We start from the raw sequence: 14,239 nt of genomic DNA, 5'->3' as shown, positions 1-14,239 counted from the left end.
TGAATAATAAAACTTAAAACTGTGTTACTTTGGAGCAGGGGTAGCCAAACTGCGGCCCTCCAGATGTCCATGGCCTACAATTCCCACGAGCCCCTGCCAGCGAACGCGAATTTAAGACAGTGAATTTAAGACAGAGCTGAAAAATAAAACTTAAAACTGTGTTACTTTGGAGCAGGGGTAGCCAAACTGCGGCCCTCCAGATGTCCATGGCCTACAATTCCCATGAGCCCCTGCCAGCGAACGCTGGCAGGGGCTCATGGGAATTGTAGTCCATCGACATCTGGAGGGCCGCAGTTTGACTACCCCTGATCTCCGGCCTGTGGCGCTCAGCCGCATGGCATCCGTGCCAAACGTTGTCCCAATTCCCGGGGCCTTTTCTCCTTCGCTGCAGGGGACGTTGAGAGCCTCCTCCCGGCTCCACGATCAGCTCTTCCGACGGATCCTTCGCAGCCCTATGAAGTTTTTTGACACCACGCCGACCGGGCGGATTCTCAACCGGTTCTCCAAAGACATGGACGAAGGTAACTCGTTTGGTTTCGGGTCTTGCTTTCGTGACCCCCTACCCTCCCTTCTCTGCACCGTGTGCGGTCCACTGGCAGAGCGCCTCCTCCATGCGCGGAACATTGCCACGTTCAGTCTTGTGCGCCTCTACTGAAAGGGATGTTGTACAACCCGTGCTTGGGAAGACCTGTGCCTGCTGGAGACTCCGGAAAGCGGACGTCAGCAGACAATCCTTGAGTGTGCCGTCAAGTCACAAGTGACACATGGCGATCCCATTACGTTTCTTCCCTTGGGCTTTTCGAGGCACGAGGTGGCCCATTGCCTCCAGAAGAACAGTTAGTCTGTTAAACTGTTAGGACGCTCTCTCTCTCTCCTCCTACCTTCTTTACATAAATGGTTCTCTACTCAATAAAGCTATTAATCCTTTCAGCAGCCGGTGCTCTACTCGTCCTTTACATCAGGGGTAGTCAACTTGTGGTCCTCCAGATGTTCATGGACTACAATTCCCATGAGCCCCTGCCAGCGTGCTGGCAGGGGCTCATGGGAATTGTAGCCCATGAACATCTGGAGGACCACAGGTTGACTTACCCCTGCTTTACATGTTTAAACTCTACCGACGAATCCAGGACAGTAATTGTAATTTTTATTCAAGCTTAGACTCATCGGGCTTCAAACAGGTGACATTAATCCTGTGATGGGAAGAGGGGTCACGACCTCACTGACGTCAAGATCACACGAGTACCTCTTCACGTTTTAGGATTCAGACAAATCCAAAACGTTTCAAGGGGGGGGGGGAAGGCTGGGCACATTCTCCCCCAGCCCCCCCTCTCAGGCAACAGAGAGTATCTCTAACTACCTTAGAATGGCAGGAAGAGAGCACTCACCAAACCGCTGATAACGACAGGCTGCCGTTCCCTTTAAATCCCTCTCCAAGCTGCCTGAGAAAGTGGTTGTGGCGGGGATGCATTTAAAAAGGCGGAATGGTGGTCCAATTGCCAACTGGTGATTCACTTGCCGCTGGTTTTGTGAGTTGTCGTTGTGGGTCCCTGCATTGTGCAGGGGGTTAGAGATGACCCTGGAGGTCCCTCCCAATTCTATGATTCTATGATTTGGACCGTTTAAATGCAGGGGAAAGGCAGTTTGGCTTGGATAAGCCGAAAAGTACCCCAGTCGGCACTGATTCGGGTGCTTTTCAACTCATCGGAACCCAATCCTCTGTGCCTAGCCAGGACTGTGGCCAGTAGACAGGATGGAGGCCGCTTCCAAAAGTGTACCATGGTGAGGAGCAGACCATGAAAATATTGTCTCCTCCTTGCCTTGCTCCACTGTCTTGCCGCATAAAGAGGCAGGAAGTGTAGCACTCTCTGGGCCTGCACAGTAATCACAAGGACCACCACAAATGCAGCCGTTCTTGTAGGACCCCGAGGTGCCCAATGAGTTGAGGACAATTCAAAGAGTAATTAACGCTTGGAACTCACTACTGGAAGAAGCCATAGACAGCTTCAAGAGGGGACTGGATAAACAGGGAGCAGAGGCTCGTCAGTGGCTCTGTCTGGGGCAGGGATGCTCTGTCTTCTTGGTGCTTTGGAGGCAACAGTGGGAGAGCTTCTGGAGTTCTGGCCCTGCTGGTGGACCTCCTGAGGGCACCTGAGTTTTGGCCACTGTGTGACACAGAGTGTTGGGCTGGATGAGTCACTGGTCTGATCCAACATGGCTTCTCTTCTTATGTCTGGGGCAGGGATGCTCTGTCTTCTTGGTATTCAGGAGGCAACCATGGGAGGGCTTCTGCTGTTCTGGCCTTACTGGTGGACCTCCTGAAGGCGCCTGAGTTTTGGCCACTGTGTGGCCCAGAGTGTTGGTCCGGATGGGCCATTGGCCGGATCCAACATGGCTCCTCATATGTTCTAATTCCCTTAACGGATGAGTCTGAATACATTTTTACCGTCTCGACAGAGTGTAGTTTCTATCTTTTGGATGCGAGGGACTCTTAACTTCTAAAAGAAGGCTGAACCAGGACCATTAAATCAGTCGCCCCATTGGTTGGTTGGTTGGTTGGTTAGCGTTTGTTCAACTGAGCAAGGCCATCTCTCTCTCTCTCCTAGTCGACGTCCGCCTGCCGTTCCAAGCTGAAATGTTCATCCAGAATGTGATCCTGGTGTTCTTCTGCGCGGGAGTGATCGCTGGCGTCTTCCCCTGGTTCCTGATGGCTGTCGGGCCCCTCGTCATCCTTTTTACCATCCTGCACGTTGTGTCCAGGTAAACAGGACGGTGGCTCAGAAGGGGCTCTGCAGTCCGCTGATGATATAGCAGCAGATCTGGAATTTTCGGGCATGTTTGATTCCTCCCTCCCCCCCCCCCCCCTTCAGAGTCTTCATTCGGGAGCTGAAACGTCTGGACAACATCAGTCAGTCTCCGTTCCTTTCTCACATCACCTCGAGCATCCAAGGCCTGTCTACGATCCATGCCTACAATAAAGGGCAGGAATTCCTGCACAGGTGAGTGTCCGGCGATTCGCAGACGTTGGAATCATAGAGAATCATAGAGTTGGAAGGGTCCTCCTGGGTCATCTAGTCCAACCCCCTGCACTATGCAGGACACTCACAACCCTCTCGCTCATCCATTGTCACCTGCCACCCCCTTGAGCCTTCACAGAATCAGCCTCCCCGTCAGAGGGCTCTCCAGCCTCTGCTTACAAATCTCCAAAGATGGAGAACCCACCACCTCCCGAGGAAGCCTGTTCCACTGAGAAACCACTCTCACTGTCAGGAACTTCTTCCGGATGTTGAGACGGAATTTCTTTTGAATTAATCTCATTCCATTCGTTCTGGTCCATCCCTCTGGGGCAAGAGAGAACAACTCTGCTCCATCCTCCATATGGCACCCTTTTATATACTTGAAGATAACTATCAAATCCCCTCTCAGTCATCTCCTCTCTAGGCTAAACAGACCAGGCTCCCCCAACCTTTCTTCATATGTCTTGGTCTCCAAACCCCTCACCATCTTTGTTGCCCTCCTCTGGACACGCTCCAGTTTGTCAACCATCCCTCTTCAACTGGGGTGGCCAAAACTGAACAGAGACATTGAGGGTAGGTGTGCTGCTGGGCTTCCACCCTGTTTGCTAGTCTAAAATAAGATTCCTAGGGCATCTTTTCTACCATTGAGAAACCCCTGAAACAGTCTTCAGGCTTTGAGAAATTCCGGAAGCAGAACAATTGTGCAGGAAATGGTTGGGAAGCAGAGCTGTGGCCACACCCACCCAGGGGCCCTCCCCTTCACATCCCCTCCAGGCCAAACATTGGCCATTTTCAGAGGAGGTCAACATGACCATATATGGTCATATCACCCTATTAGATTTTTAGCTAATTTTAAGAATACATTAAAATTAATTAACTCCCATTCATTTGGGAAACCCTTCCAGGACCATCACCAGTTAGGTGTAGTGATTAGGAGCGTGGACTTCTAATCTGGCCAGCCGAGTTTGATTCTCCACTCCTCTCCCACATGCAACCAGCTGGGTGACCTTGGGCTCACCGTGGCACTGATAAAGCTGTTCTGACCAAGCAGGAATATCAGGACTCTCTCAGCCTCACCCACCTCACAGGGTGTCTATTGTGGGGAGAGGAAAGGGAAGGCGAATGTAAGCCTCTTGGAGACTCCTTTGGGCAGTGAAAAGTGGGGTACAAAATCAACTCTTCTTGTGAACAGAATGAAATAATAAATAAACTTTAAAAATAAAACAAGGGATGCAGATGTAAGAGCTGAATAAGGCTAGCATACATGGTAAGATAAGAAACCAATATCCCTGTTGAGTCCTGGGGATTCCATTGTTTTGAGTGTACCATCCCCCATCTCTCTCTTCCAGGTACCAGGAGTTGCTGGATGACAACCAGGCACCCTTGTTCCTGTTCAGCTGTGCCATGCGGTGGCTTGCTGTGAGGCTGGATATTGTCAGCATTGCCCTCATTACGACCACGGGGCTGATGATAGTCTTGATGCACGGGCAGATCTCCCCTGCCTATGCTGGGCTCGCCATCTCCTATGCTGTCCAGGTGACTGTTTCCCTCGGGTGAAGCATATTTTTAGAGATGCAGTTGTGTTTCTGGAACCCAAGCTGCAGGCAACGGTGCTACAGCATCACAAGAGCACTTAGGGTCGCGTGCTCTGGCACGCTTCAGCAAGCACTGAAGCCCTAGGCAGCCAGCGACACGGAGGGGAGAGGAGGGGCAGTGCTGCTGATGCCGTGTCTGCCAGTGCCTGTACATAGGGTGCAGAGCTCTGTGTCTGCGTGCGGGCGCTCCTTGGCGCCCCTCCACAGCAGTAGCTGCCTCAGACTTTGGTGCTCACCAAAGCGGCCGAAGCGCGCAACCCTAAAACCCTAAAACCACGGTTTGAACAGAAAAGCTGAAAACTCTCCCTTCTCTGCCTTCCCTTTGAGCTGCTGGTTAAAGTGGCGCGGTGGTGTAGAATGTTCACGAGCATGCCAAGTGCTCAGGAGAAGGGACATCCATAGCATGGCCAACAGCAGACCTTCCACAGAGGAAAGGAAATGGATTTGGTTTTTAAAAACCTCAGTGCCTCTTTGAAGGGAGGCTGTTGCCACTTACGGAAAGCAAGTTCGGAAGGCAGGGTGCTACAGAATTTATTTACTTTCTACCCCACTTTGGACCCAAAGTGGCCCACGATATTGTGACCTCCTCCCTTTTATCCTTACAACAACTCTGGGTTAGGCTGCGAGTGTGAGAATCAAGGCAGTGGTGAAGCCAGAGAATCTTGAATCTGATGCAACTTGTTTTACGTGGCGTCAATATTTCCTAAGCTCATAGTGTTTTGCCCTGATAGCTAAACCAGCTGGTATTTTTATGTCTGTTCTGCTACTCTAGGTCCTGACAGAAACACCACAATTCAAAATACGCTTGGATTCTTTAATGGCGCTTTCCAGCCATGAGAAATTGCAGCCTTTTAAATGGTTTCTGTACATCTCTGTCTCTCCCTCTATGTCTCTGTCTCTCTCTCTCTGCAAAACTGTTGCATTGAAGAGTGGCTTAAGACAACACTTGGGTTTAAGGGCATGTGGGCCTTACACTCTGCGGGGGCTAACCTATTGGCCATTCCCGGTCCCAAGGAAACTCGCCTGGCCTCGACCAGGGCCAGGGCCTTTTCGGTCCTGGCCCCAACCTGGTGGAATGAGCTCCCGGAAGAGCTGAGGGCCCTGCGGGAATTGTCATCATTCCGCAGGGCCTGCAAGACGGAGCTCTTCCGCCAGGCTTTCGTTTGAGGCTGGGCAGCAAGAAGATGTAGCCCCCCCCCTGACAAATGTGACGGTTGCGTCTGTCCTCTGCCCCCTCCCTTGCCCTTCTTAGGGGGTGTGGAATTGGGTTAGTTACATTGAATTTTGCCGCCATTCTTGTCTTAATTTTTGTATTAATTGTATTATGTTTTATTGTGCTTTTATTGTTTTAGGGGACTGGTTTTTATGTGACCCGCCTCGAGCCTCTGGGAGGAGGCAGGACATAAATTTAATAATAACAATAATAATAATATAGGGAGCGCTGCTGTTGTTAGAGGAGCCTGATAGGCCCATCAACGAATACCCGGTTGTTACCGCTGAGGGCAGTTCAAGTACTGTCTGTTTCTTTTCCAGCTGACAGGCTTGTTCCAGTTCACAGTCAGGCTGGCGTCGGAGACGGAGGCCCGTTTCACTTCCGTGGAGAGAATCGACCATTATATCAAGGTATCCAAAATAAATTCTCTTGACGCCTTAATGTGTTGCTTCTGGAAGGGAGCCAGGTGGGTTTCCTACCCATCCTTTTGAAGGATTCCTTTTGTGGGGCTGTATTAAGCACATGTCAGTCCTTACTCATTTGTGCTTCTTGAGGGGCTCCTTTGAGCGTCTGGTCCTGGGGTGTCCAAACAGTGGTTCTCCAAATGTCTGTGGACTGCAATTACCACGGTCCCCATGCCAGCACCGAGACGGCATAGTGAGGGGCAGCGTACAAATGGAATGAATGAATAAATCTCGGCCGCAGAGAGAAGTCACAATTGTGCCGTAAATATACGTCGATGGGCAGTGGTTCTCAACCTGGGGATCGAGACCCCTTTGGGGGTCGAATGACCCATTCACAGGGGGTTCGGCAGGGCAAGCAGCTTGGCCGGGGGGGGGGGGTGCCGCCACTGTTGCCACTTCTCCTGCAGGCGCCACACAACAGTCTTGCGGGGTAGATCGAGATAGAGCGTTTGTCTGTTTGGAGCAGCGGAAAAGAGCGAGATCGGCATGGTGGGACAAGAGGCAGAACTGAACTGATAAACCCCGGGGGGAAAACCCAATTTATATACAATCATGAACAGTGGATCTTCACAACATTGGTCCGTTTCGGTTTAATTTCTGTGAAAGAACCCTGGCATCATTTTATGGTTGGGGGTCACCTCAACATGAGGAACTGTGTTAAAGGGTCGCAGCATTAGGAAGGTTGAGAACCGCTGGTCTAAGTGAAATAAATAAATAATTTTGTGCATTCTTTCGTCATCTGTTGATTCCGGTTGTGATGTTTTGCTTTCTCAAGCATATGAGGCTCTCTCTCTCTCTCTCTCTCCCCCCCCCCTTCCCAAGACCCTTTCACTGGAGGCTCCTGCTCGGATTAAGAACAAGGCACCCCCTCCCGACTGGCCCCAGGAAGGAGAAGTCCTCTTTGAAAATGCCGAAATGCGCTACCGGGAGAACCTCCCCCTCGTCCTCAAGAAAGTGTCCTTCACCATCAAGCCCAAGGAGAAGATCGGCATTGTGGGAAGAACGGGGTCAGGTGAGGACAGCGTTTCCGGAAGACGAAAAACCCTGGCTGGGTCGCCAACCCCTCCTCCCGTCTCTTTTGAGGAGGGCAGGTGGCGCCACCCAGAGGCCACATGGGAGAAAACGGGTGGTGGAATGTTCCATTGAGGCACAGGTGACGTTCAGCCACCCCCCTGGGCTTTCCAATGCAAGAGATGAGCGAACAGAGTTGGTTTACCCTTGTCTGTCTGCCTAGCATCCCTGCACTCCCTTGGTCGTCTCCCATTCAAATACCAACCAGGACTGACCCTGCTTAGCTTTTGAGATCGGACAAGGTCGGGCTAGCCTGGACCAACCGGGACAGGGTAGGGGGTGGGAAGAGCCATCCTATCACAGTCAACGTCCGGCAACCCTCCCTGAGTTTTCAGGGCAAGGGATTTTCAGAGGTGGTGAATCAGCGCCCGCCTCTCCATGGCAGCCTTCCTAGGTGGTCTCTGCCCAGCAGTCTTTCCAGATGGTCTAGATCAGCCGTCCTCAACCTATGATTCGGCCACTCATACTCCTTCCCCTTGCTTTCTCAGGGAAGTCCTCTCTAGGGATGGCGCTCTTCCGCTTGGTCGAACTCTCGGGAGGCTGCATCAAAATCGACGGCGTGAAAATCAACGACATTGGCTTAGCGGATCTCCGGAGCAAGCTCTCCATCATCCCCCAAGAACCTGTGCTGTTCAGTGGAACTGTGAGGTGAGTACCTCAGCCTGAGTTGGGAGGAGGTGGATGGATCGGTGCACAAGTGGCTCTGGAATACAAGTTGCTGGGCTGCTTGGAATCATAGAATCACGGAGCTGGAAGAGACCTCCAAGGGAATCTTGTCCAACCCCCCCTGCACATGCAGGAAATTCATAACTCCCCGCCCACCAACACTGCCCAGTTGATGACCTCCCCCCCTCCCACCCCCAAGAAAACCAGAATCCCTGGAGGAAAGTCTGGCCTGGAGGAAATTTACCTTCTGTCCCCAAAGTGGCGATCGGCATTTTGCTAGACGTGCCAGAAAGGGCCACAAGAGCCAAACACTGACACAGGAAAGATTGGCTTTTATTCAGGTCAGCTAGACTGGTCACCAAAAGGGATCAAACAATCTGTTTTTGTCTTTGGAAATATGGGAAAAACTTGGTGAGATATTTTTCCAGAATTCTCTTTTTGGTTTGAGTGAGCCAGATGCAGACACGTAGTCCCAGGTTCGATCCCTGGCATCTCCAGTTAAAAGGGGGCTGGGTAGTTGGTGAGGCAGCTTCGTGTATCCTGGTGCCTACAATGTCCTTCCTGCCACTCACTTAAATTCTGAACGTCTCAGGAGTTTGGCTGCTGAGCCTGTGTCTGGGGGACGCTTGTCTTCGCCGGTTCGTGTTTTCGTGGGTCCGTATTTGGCTGGTTTGCAGGGAATCAGCAGCCACTTCCTGTAACACTTTTTCCCTTCCTCTAGGTCCAATTTGGATCCTTTCACCCAGTACAGTGAAGATCAGATCTGGGACGCTTTGGAACGGACTCACATGAAGGAATGCGTAAGTATGGCCCTGCTGGGTCAGACCAGTAAGGGTCCACCCAGTCCAGCCTCCTGTCTTACCCAGTGGCCAACCAGTCCCTCTAGAGCAGGGGTAGTCAACCTGTGGTCCTCCAGATGTCCGTGCACTACAATTCCCAGGAGCCCCTGCCAGCAAATGCTGGCAGGGGCTCCTGGGAATTGTAGTCCACAGACATCTGGAGGACCACAGGTTGACTACCCCTGCTCTAGAGGGCCAGCAACAAAGCATAGAAGCTGCGACCTTCTCCGATAACATAGGAGGAGCCCTCGTTGGAACAGACCAGGGGTCCATCTAGTCCAGCCTCCCATCTCACACAAAGGCCAACCAGTTCCTATGGAGGGCCAGCAACAGGGCAGAGAGGCCGAGGCTAATCCATTAGTTAAGTGCCATTGTGAATAAAACCGTCTTCAGCTGCCTGTTGGTGGTCGAGACCAAGGGCAGCCTCCTTGGGGAGGCTTTTTCATTATCGTGGGGCTACCACTGAAAAGGCCCTCTTCTTACGTGTCCGCCCAAGAGGCTTCTTTGATGGGATGGTCAAAAGGGCCCTTTCCTGTGAACTGCGGGCATCTTGCCGCAGTTGCCCGATAAAAGCGTGGATGCTTCAGGCGAATGAGCAGGGGTGGGGGGTGCGTGGCAGAGCTGAACTCGAACCCACGCTGGCTCAGGAGCCTTTCCTTCCTGTGGAGACGGAGGTGTTCCGGAAACGGCTGAGGCCCCACGTTGATCCCCTTCCCTTGTGCCCATCCAGATTTCCCAGCTGCCCTTGAAGCTTGAATCCGAAGTGATGGAGAACGGGGAGAACTTCTCCGTCGGGGAGAGGCAGTTGCTGTGCATCGCCAGAGCCTTGCTGCGTCGTTGTAAGGTGAGCAAGCAAGCGGCGGAAAACTCTCATGTCCTGCATTCGAAGCTCCGCGTTCCTGAGCAACGGCTACAGTGAAAAAGGCTGACTGGCTCCGAGAATCATAGAATAACAAGAGTTGGAAGGGACCTCTTGGGTCATCTAGTCCAACCCCCTGCACTGTGCAGGACACTCACCACCCTCTCGCTCATCCACTGTCACCTGCCACCCCCTTGAGCCTTCACAGAATCAGCCTCTCCGTCAGAGGGCTCTCCAGCCTCTATTTAAAAATTTCCAAAATGGAGAACCCACCATTTCCCGAGGAAGCCTGTTCCACTGAGGAACTTCTCTAACTGTCAGGAACTTCTTCCGGATGTTTAGACGGAATTTAGAATAATAGAATAACAGAGTTTGAAGGGACCTCCTGGGTCATCTAGTCCAGCCTTCTGCACTATGCAGGAAATTCACAACCCTCTCGCTCATCCACTGTCACCTGCCACACCCTTGAATCTTCACAGAATCAGCCTCTGTTTAAATTTTTCCAAAGATGGAGAACCCCAGGTGGGCATGTCTAGAGCTAGGCTTCCCATCCATACTCTGCACAATCGTGCCACTTGTGGGGTTTCTTGAAGCCTGAAGAATGTTTCAGGGATTTCTCAGTGGTAAATTGAGAAAGGCCGCTGAGTAGAGCAAACCAGAGCCTAGAAAGCCACTGCAAGGCTACAAGGAGAAGTGGGCTTTTTCCTCCTTTTTCCATTCCCGTGCCCTCCCACCTGGGCGTTCCCTGAATAACTTTGGTTACCATCGCATCGCCATTGACTGCAGCAACTTCTTGATGCCTCGTGTGGAAAGGGAGGCACACCTTCATTTCTGGTCTCTTTCGTGCTGCGCTCAGGTCTTGATCCTGGACGAAGCGACAGCCGCGATGGACACAGAGACCGATCTGCTGATCCAGGAGACGATCAGAGAGGCCTTCGCCGACTGCACGATGCTGACCATCGCTCACCGCTTACACACGGTCCTGGGCTCCGACCGGATCATGGTGCTGGTGCAAGGACAGGTCAGGGTTGAAACGAAGCCGAGGGGATGCAGCAGTGCAGCTGGGCAGCAGAGGGGAGGGTGGGCGGCTAAGCAGCTGAGGGGAGGCTGGGATTGGCTCGGCTTCACTGTTATTTATCACACCTGAACGTGAAGAAGGCAGCTGGAGCTCACTGGAAAGAATATCTGCTTGGCATGCAGAAGGCCCCAGGTTCAGTCCCAAACCTTCCCTTCCTTCCTGCTTTTTTTAAAGAGCCCCTACCTACACACGCTGCCAGAGAATTGATCTTTGGCAACATGACAGCAGGTATGTTCTCTGCATTCTAGTTAGATGGGATCAGGATTTTCTCTCTCTCTCTCCCCCCCCTTCCTCCCCTTTCCTATGTGGAATACTAATGTTCCAATAATCACCATTTTACTTTGAATAGATTTATTTATTATTAGATTTTTATTCTGTCCTGCTCCTAAAAGGACTCGAGGCAGTTTACAGTGTGGATTACAGAAAAGCAATCGGTATATACATTAAATTTAAAATTATATAGATGAAGAGCTTGTTATTATTTTCTTGGTTGCATGCACAAAAAGAGGAGCTGGGTTTTATATCCCACTTTGCACTACCAGGTGTCTTAAAGCGACATACAGATCACCTTCGCTTCCTCCCCCCACAACAGACACCCTGTGAGTTCGTTGGCTTAGAGAGCTCTGAGAGAACTGCTGTGTGATACCACCCTCTAATATAACTCTGACTAGCTCAAGGTGGGGAATCAAACCCAGAATGAAAGGCCAAATACTTACACCTGCCCTAAAAGGGCTCAGTGCTTTGAAGAAGAGTTGGGTTTTGCACCCTGCTTTTCACTGCCCGTAGGAGTCTCAGCAGCTTACAAATACCTTCGCTTCCTGTCCTCACAACAGACACCTTATAAGGTAGGTGAGGCTGAGAGAGCTCTGACAGGACTGCTCACTCAGAACAGCTCTATCAGGGCTGTGACTTGCTGGCTGCACGTGGAGGAGCCGGGAATCAAGCCCGGCTTGCCAGATTAGAAGCCACTGCTCTTAACCCCTACACCATGCTGGCTAGTCAGTGTGAGGGTACCAAACAACCTGAAAATCATTGATTTTTTTTCTCCGATTCATTCAAAACATTTTGGATGTTATCTTCCCCCTCACACCCCCCCCCCCCGGGCCAGGCTTGATCAGCAAATGATTACTAAGAGACACATTAGCCTAAGAGGCACCATGTTGTAGAGTAGCGATCCCCAACCTGTGGGCCGCGGACCACATGTGGTCCGTCGACTAATTGGAGGTGGGCCACGAAGGATGCCTTCTCCCCCCCCAGGCCCTTTACTTCATCCCCCCCAGCCCTTTACAACACACTTCGGGTGTCATTGTCTCATTGCAGAGAAACAAGCTCAGGGTTCCCATTGATTTGTCATTGTCATGAGTTTAAATTTCCATGAAAATAAAATGTTCCTTATGTTCATTGTTGTGGTGTGTCTGTATCTTATTTTGAAGGGATGTTTAAACATTACCATAGCGATCAGAGAGCGTTAGGGCAGTGGTTGAGAGTAGAGGAGTAAACTACCCCCCCCCCACCGGGCCTCAGTAAAATTGTCAGGCGTTGAGTGGTCCCCGGTGATAAAAAGGTTGGGGACCACTGTTGTAGAGAACCAAGCTTAGACGATCCACCAAGGCCCCTTCTGTTCTGAATCTGCATCACTTGGGTAGGTGCTGCCACGTTCCGGACCGTGAAACTCTGGCAAACCAAACCGTGCTTCTTTTCTTAGCCTCCCTGATGTTCTCCCCCTCTCCTTTGTTCCAGGTGGTGGAATTCGACACCCCATCCGCGCTCCTGTCGAACGAGAACTCCCGTTTCTCCGCCATGTTTGCTGCTGCCGAAAACAAGCTGACTGTTAAGGGCTAAACTTTCAGGAAAAAATGACGTCACTTTAAACCGGGAGGTGACCACTTCCTGCCTACGGCAGGCAGAGCTCCTCCTCTTCCTCCTCCGTCTCCACGTCCTCCCAAGAGTTCATCGCCTCTCCTCTTTTTAATTTTTAGCATTGTGGGTCAGGACCTGAGGGTTTTGGGTGTTTTCTTCCCCCCCCCCCCCCAAATAAGTACTGTAAGGAGGATTCTTCATGGCTTTTATTGTATTTATATTCCATCTCCTTGTTACTAATTTCTGTTTTGTTTTGTTATGAAATGCACTCTACGAAAAATGGCTCAGGGAGCCAAAAAACGATAAATGTATCAAGAGGCCTATATTGAAGCTTTATACATGTAGTTATATCTATACAGAATTCTGTACATAGCCTATATTTACAGTGGAAATGTAAGCTGTTTATTTTATATTAAAATAAGCGCTGCGTTAATACCAGCGCGTATTCTTTTCTAGCGGTTTTTGTACAGTTTTATGGTACTGGGAAATCCCGGCGTTTGCCGCGCCACACGTCTTTCTTGTCTCTCGCGGCCGGCTGTCTCCCCAGGTCTCCGGACGGAAGCGAAGCCCTGCGATCCGGCCTTCTTTGTGTCTTCTTGGTTTTTTGTCCTTGCACCGGGGCTGGGGGGGGGGGGGGGAGAGGCACTCTCTGCCAACATGATGTGGTTGTGCTACAACCTGTCGCAGTGTCGGGGCCGTTCCTAGGGCAGGCGGTAAGAGCCACGGCAGGGCGGGGTTTTTTTTGGTTCTTCGTTTTCAGAAGCGGGATCTGGCGGTAGCGGAATTTATGCACCTTTATGCAGCTAAGAAAGCGAAAAGAACATTCTCTGCCAGAAGAGGTTTCCCGGCGTTACGAATGGAAGGCCAGCTCCTCTGATTTCCCCGGCTGACCACCATTATCCAGAACCATAGGTTAACGGTAGCCACGAACTTCTCACGGTAGTGGGGTCCCTGCAGCCGGATCCTGTAGTTTCAAAGCTGCCTCAGCTGAATTGTTGGTCTTAGAGATGCTAATACCTCAAGGCTGGCTTTGATCGATGTGTGACATTTAAAGGTTTCCACTTGGGCTAATATGACGTTAATAACCCCACCCCCCCGCCCCCCGCCCCCAGCAATTTGCCTTTAAACAGTAAAATCAGGCTCCTGCCGATCAGGGTTCAGCACTGGTGTAGGAAGTTTTATTTTTCTTACTGTAAAGAGACCTACCTCAGGTTGCGGAGTCCTGTGTGGTATGTTACCATGGTGACTGCACGCCATCCCTGTTGTGTGGGCCAGTAGCACGGTCGATCTTGTAATAGCTGTGACTTTTTAACATGGATCAGCGTCACATGTTTTCCTTTTTGGTTTGGGGGTTGTTCTTTTTTGTTTTACTGTCCAGGCCTGACGTTTCATAGCCTTAGCATGTTTGCCAACTGTTGAGAGGGAAAAGAATCCGAAAAAGTGAATAAAAACTATTTTGGGTTTTGTAAACTTTCGTGTGAAGGTGTCAGTTTGTTTAAAAAAACATTATTTAAAGGTTGTGTGTGTGTGTGTGTGTGTGTCAAATGCTGTTACTTCCAAATGATGGCAACGCTAGAAAT

At 51.0% G+C, this 14,239-nt stretch overlaps 1 protein-coding gene across 7 annotated transcripts in view; it reads left to right on the top strand.

The window, feature by feature from the left end:
• Positions 1-14,129, top strand: part of ABCC5 (ATP binding cassette subfamily C member 5) — a 60,396-nt gene extending 46,267 nt beyond the window's left edge. For all 7 annotated transcript variants that reach the window (XM_077348124.1, XM_077348123.1, XM_077348125.1 and 4 more), the window contains 11 exons: positions 392-521; positions 2,604-2,757; positions 2,868-2,996; positions 4,364-4,550; positions 6,143-6,232; positions 7,109-7,298; positions 7,846-8,005; positions 8,745-8,823; positions 9,593-9,706; positions 10,578-10,742; positions 12,540-14,129. In XM_077348124.1, coding sequence (XP_077204239.1) covers positions 392-521; positions 2,604-2,757; positions 2,868-2,996; positions 4,364-4,550; positions 6,143-6,232; positions 7,109-7,298; positions 7,846-8,005; positions 8,745-8,823; positions 9,593-9,706; positions 10,578-10,742; positions 12,540-12,641 — 1,500 coding nt within the window. In that variant the 3' untranslated portion in view covers positions 12,642-14,129. The remainder of the gene's footprint in view (positions 1-391; positions 522-2,603; positions 2,758-2,867; positions 2,997-4,363; positions 4,551-6,142; positions 6,233-7,108; positions 7,299-7,845; positions 8,006-8,744; positions 8,824-9,592; positions 9,707-10,577; positions 10,743-12,539) is intronic.
• The last annotated feature ends 110 nt before the right edge of the window (positions 14,130-14,239 follow it).

The sequence above is a fragment of the Paroedura picta genome, chromosome 8 (genome assembly GCF_049243985.1).
Source record: "Paroedura picta isolate Pp20150507F chromosome 8, Ppicta_v3.0, whole genome shotgun sequence".
In the NCBI taxonomy this organism is placed as follows: domain Eukaryota; kingdom Metazoa; phylum Chordata; class Lepidosauria; order Squamata; family Gekkonidae; genus Paroedura; species Paroedura picta.
This window is presented reverse-complemented; position numbering and strand designations above follow the sequence as displayed.